Source organism: Contarinia nasturtii, unplaced genomic scaffold, assembly GCF_009176525.2.
Source record: "Contarinia nasturtii isolate CC-2019 unplaced genomic scaffold, AAFC_CNas_1.1 Cnas_scaffold_2272, whole genome shotgun sequence".
Classification (NCBI taxonomy): Eukaryota; Metazoa; Arthropoda; class Insecta; order Diptera; family Cecidomyiidae; genus Contarinia; species Contarinia nasturtii.
In genome coordinates this window covers 1-3152 of record NW_022199595.1, presented here as the reverse complement: position 1 = coordinate 3152, position 3152 = coordinate 1, and the positions used below count along the sequence as shown (strand labels likewise).

General features: G+C 33.4%; 3 protein-coding genes across 3 annotated transcripts; 1 reads left to right on the top strand and 2 right to left on the bottom strand.

The window, feature by feature from the left end:
• Nucleotides 1-14: 14 nt before the first annotated feature.
• On the bottom strand, nt 15-902 carry LOC116348105 (60S ribosomal protein L27a-like; the record flags this gene model as incomplete). The annotated part of the gene is made up of 3 exons (XM_031778973.1): nt 884-902; nt 361-427; nt 15-265 (listed from the first exon to the last, which is right to left on the bottom strand). Coding segments are annotated over exons 1-3 (321 nt in total), but the record flags the coding sequence as incomplete, so codon positions are not given.
• Nucleotides 903-1039: 137 nt separating this feature from the next.
• On the top strand, nt 1040-2067 carry LOC116348104 (nucleoside diphosphate kinase 6). The gene is made up of 2 exons (XM_031778972.1): nt 1040-1594; nt 1677-2067. The coding sequence occupies exons 1-2, from the start codon at nt 1383-1385 to the stop codon at nt 1921-1923; spliced, it is 459 nt and encodes a 152-aa protein (XP_031634832.1). The 5' UTR covers nt 1040-1382; the 3' UTR covers nt 1924-2067.
• Nucleotides 2057-2939, bottom strand: LOC116348107 (60S ribosomal protein L27a-like; the record flags this gene model as incomplete). The annotated part of the gene is given in 3 exon segments (XM_031778974.1): nt 2057-2237; nt 2453-2703; nt 2799-2939. Coding segments are annotated over 3 exon segments (521 nt in total), but the record flags the coding sequence as incomplete, so codon positions are not given.
• Nucleotides 2940-3152: the final 213 nt, after the last annotated feature.

Sequence of the window (3152 nt, the reverse complement as noted above, 5' to 3'; positions counted from 1 at the left end):
AAGAAAAAACTTACGAATTGGACTAAGTCGACAACTGGAACTTTGCCTTCTTTGTCTTTGCGGCATTTTTCGCGGGCTTGGTCTCCAACCAACGACCACAATTTATCCAATCCAATTGTTGGGCAGAATTTTGCACTTTTTCGCAAATGGAAATTTCTCATACCCAATTTACCGAAGTATCCAGGATGGTATTTGTCGAAGTTGATACGGTGATGGTGCATACCACCAGCATTACCACGACCTCCAGGATGCTTTCGGTGCTTGCCTATATTGCAAATATTAATATTGTGTATTAGTAAAACATAACCTCAAATTCGTAAACATTTTTTAAATTAATAAATATTTTAAAAAATTACTCACCGATACGACCGTGTCCATGACTGACGTGACCACGGAGCTTTCTGGTCTTCTTTCTTTTGATGTTCGACTAAAACAAAAAAGAAATATAAGTTAGACGATGAGAATGGCATTCGTGACAAAAACATGTGTATTGCACGTAAACTATTGGGAAAAACGGTTGATTTCCACTTTTTATTGTGAAATGAATGGTATTATCTTTTGAATATATTTGATTTCATATCATTTGAAAGTTGTACAAATTCATTGGAATTATCAGTTTTCAAACTATGAGATGACGGTCATTGAATGTAGTGTGTGTAGAGAAACCACGTTTATCTTATGCATTGTGGCTTGTTGTGTTAAACTTGCCGAAAAAATTTCGAAAAAATGTGCATTTTCTTCAGTATAATTGATAATTCATTGATTTGCTTTGCATTTCACACTTTAGAAACTATCATTAAATGCAGCTTTCAAATATTTTAATCAAATTATTTTCACAAAAATGGATTTTTTTTTCAGGATTGGAATTCAATGAGGTACCCACCATTTTGAAAAACGAAATAGAAAAGAACAATATTTGGTTGACAGTTGAAAAAGTTAGTCAATCGGTATGAAGTTTGACAATATTGAATTGGTTCAGTTTTACGTCAGTATTGAATTACAGCACTCGCAACCAACTTCGTTTGAAAGTTTGTCATAAACCAAATGAAATATGCACCAAATATTGAATCAAAATGAAGAAATATGAATATTGTACAAGGTCTTCATGTGCCTTTTCATTGTGTAAATTCATTTGTCATTTGGCATAACGATCATTTCGAGGAAATGTTTTCATTGATTTTGTGGCATTAAACATAATTTGAATCATTCAAATGTCAATTTATTTTTTGCGGGTTAATTCCAATAGTGTGTCATCCTCGTGTGTATAGGTCAATAATAAAAAAATTTCATATGTTTAAATTAAAAATTAATGTAACCGATTTTTGGAATTACATGTCACAAATATTTGTGGATAAGAACTTAAAATTAAGCAAATTTGGAAAATGACAAATTTACAGTTGACTCTGTCGATATTAAAACCATATATAATAAAAAATCCATATGCCTCAACAATAATTCAAAATGTAATAAAAGAGAATAATATTGAAATTGTACGACACACGAGTGTGAAATTGACGAAGGCATTGGCCGAAAAATTCTATGAGGAACATCAAGGGAAATTCTTCTTAAATAGATTACAATCGTTTATGTGCAGGTAATGCAACCTGCCAAATAAAATGCAAAAAAAAACACTTATTATTAAATGAGAGTATTAAAACGTTTTTTTCCAATTTCAGTGGACCAATCGATGTGTTCATTCTTGGTGGTGACGATGTCATATCTAAATGGCGAACATTACTTGGACCGACAAAAGTTTATAAAGCCATTTACTCACATCCAGATAGTTTGCGCGGATTATTTGGTCTGTCGGATACAAGAAATGTTGGACATGGTTCAGATTCAATGGAGGCAGCCAAGCGAGAAATTGAATTTTTCTTCTCCGACTTCAACGTAGACCAATGGTTGGACGAACACAGAAAGTAGCGCAGAAACGCTTATCAAACAACACTTTGTGATTAATCCAAAACCCATTGAAATTTGGAGATATTTATTTCAATAGCTGGACTATTGTGTAGTCTTATTATGAATAGAAAAAATAAATTCAAACACTTTCGAATGTTTATATGATATTTCGTGTTTTTATTAATCAAAATAACAAATGTTATTTATTATGCTCGCAAAAGGCAAACACCACCAGCGGCCTTGATCTTATCCTCTGCTTTCTTTGAGAAGAATTTGGCTTTCACGATGATTGGTTGTTTTGGAAGGTGTCCACTTCCCAACAGCTTGTAGTAGCCCTGAAATTGAAAACAAATAAAACACACACATAAGTAAACTGGATTAACATGAATTCGAAATGACTTTTTTATGGACGCAAAATGTATCAGTTGGAAATGTTCAACATGGTAATGGAGTTGTACGGTTCCTTCTGTCCGCCAGTCGCTAAACTGTTTAATCTCATCACAAAAATAGTCAAAATAAAATGATTTACAGATGCAAAGAAAAAACTTACGAATTGGACTAAGTCGACAACTGGAACTTTGCCTTCTTTGTCTTTGCGGCATTTTTCGCGGGCTTGGTCTCCAACCAACGACCACAATTTATCCAATCCAATTGTTGGGCAGAATTTTGCACTTTTTCGCAAATGGAAATTTCTCATACCCAATTTACCGAAGTATCCAGGATGGTATTTGTCGAAGTTGATACGGTGATGGTGCATACCACCAGCATTACCACGACCTCCAGGATGCTTTCGGTGCTTGCCTATATTGCAAATATTAATATTGTGTATTAGTAAAACATAACCTCAAATTCGTAAACATTTTTTAAATTAATAAATATTTTAAAAAATTACTCACCGATACGACCGTGTCCATGACTGACGTGACCACGGAGCTTTCTGGTCTTCTTTCTTTTGATGTTCGACTAAAACAAAAAAGAAATATAAGTTAGACGATGAGAATGGCATTCGTGACAAAAACATGTGTATTGCACGTAAACTATTGGGAAAAACGGTTGATTTCCACTTTTTATTGTGAAATGAATGGTATTATCTTTTGAATATATTTGATTTCATATCATTTGAAAGTTGTACAAATTCATTGGAATTATCAGTTTTCAAACTATGAGATGACGGTCATTGAATGTAGTGTGTGTAGAGAAACCACGTTTATCTTATGCATTGTGGCTTGTTGTGTTAAACTTGCCGAAAA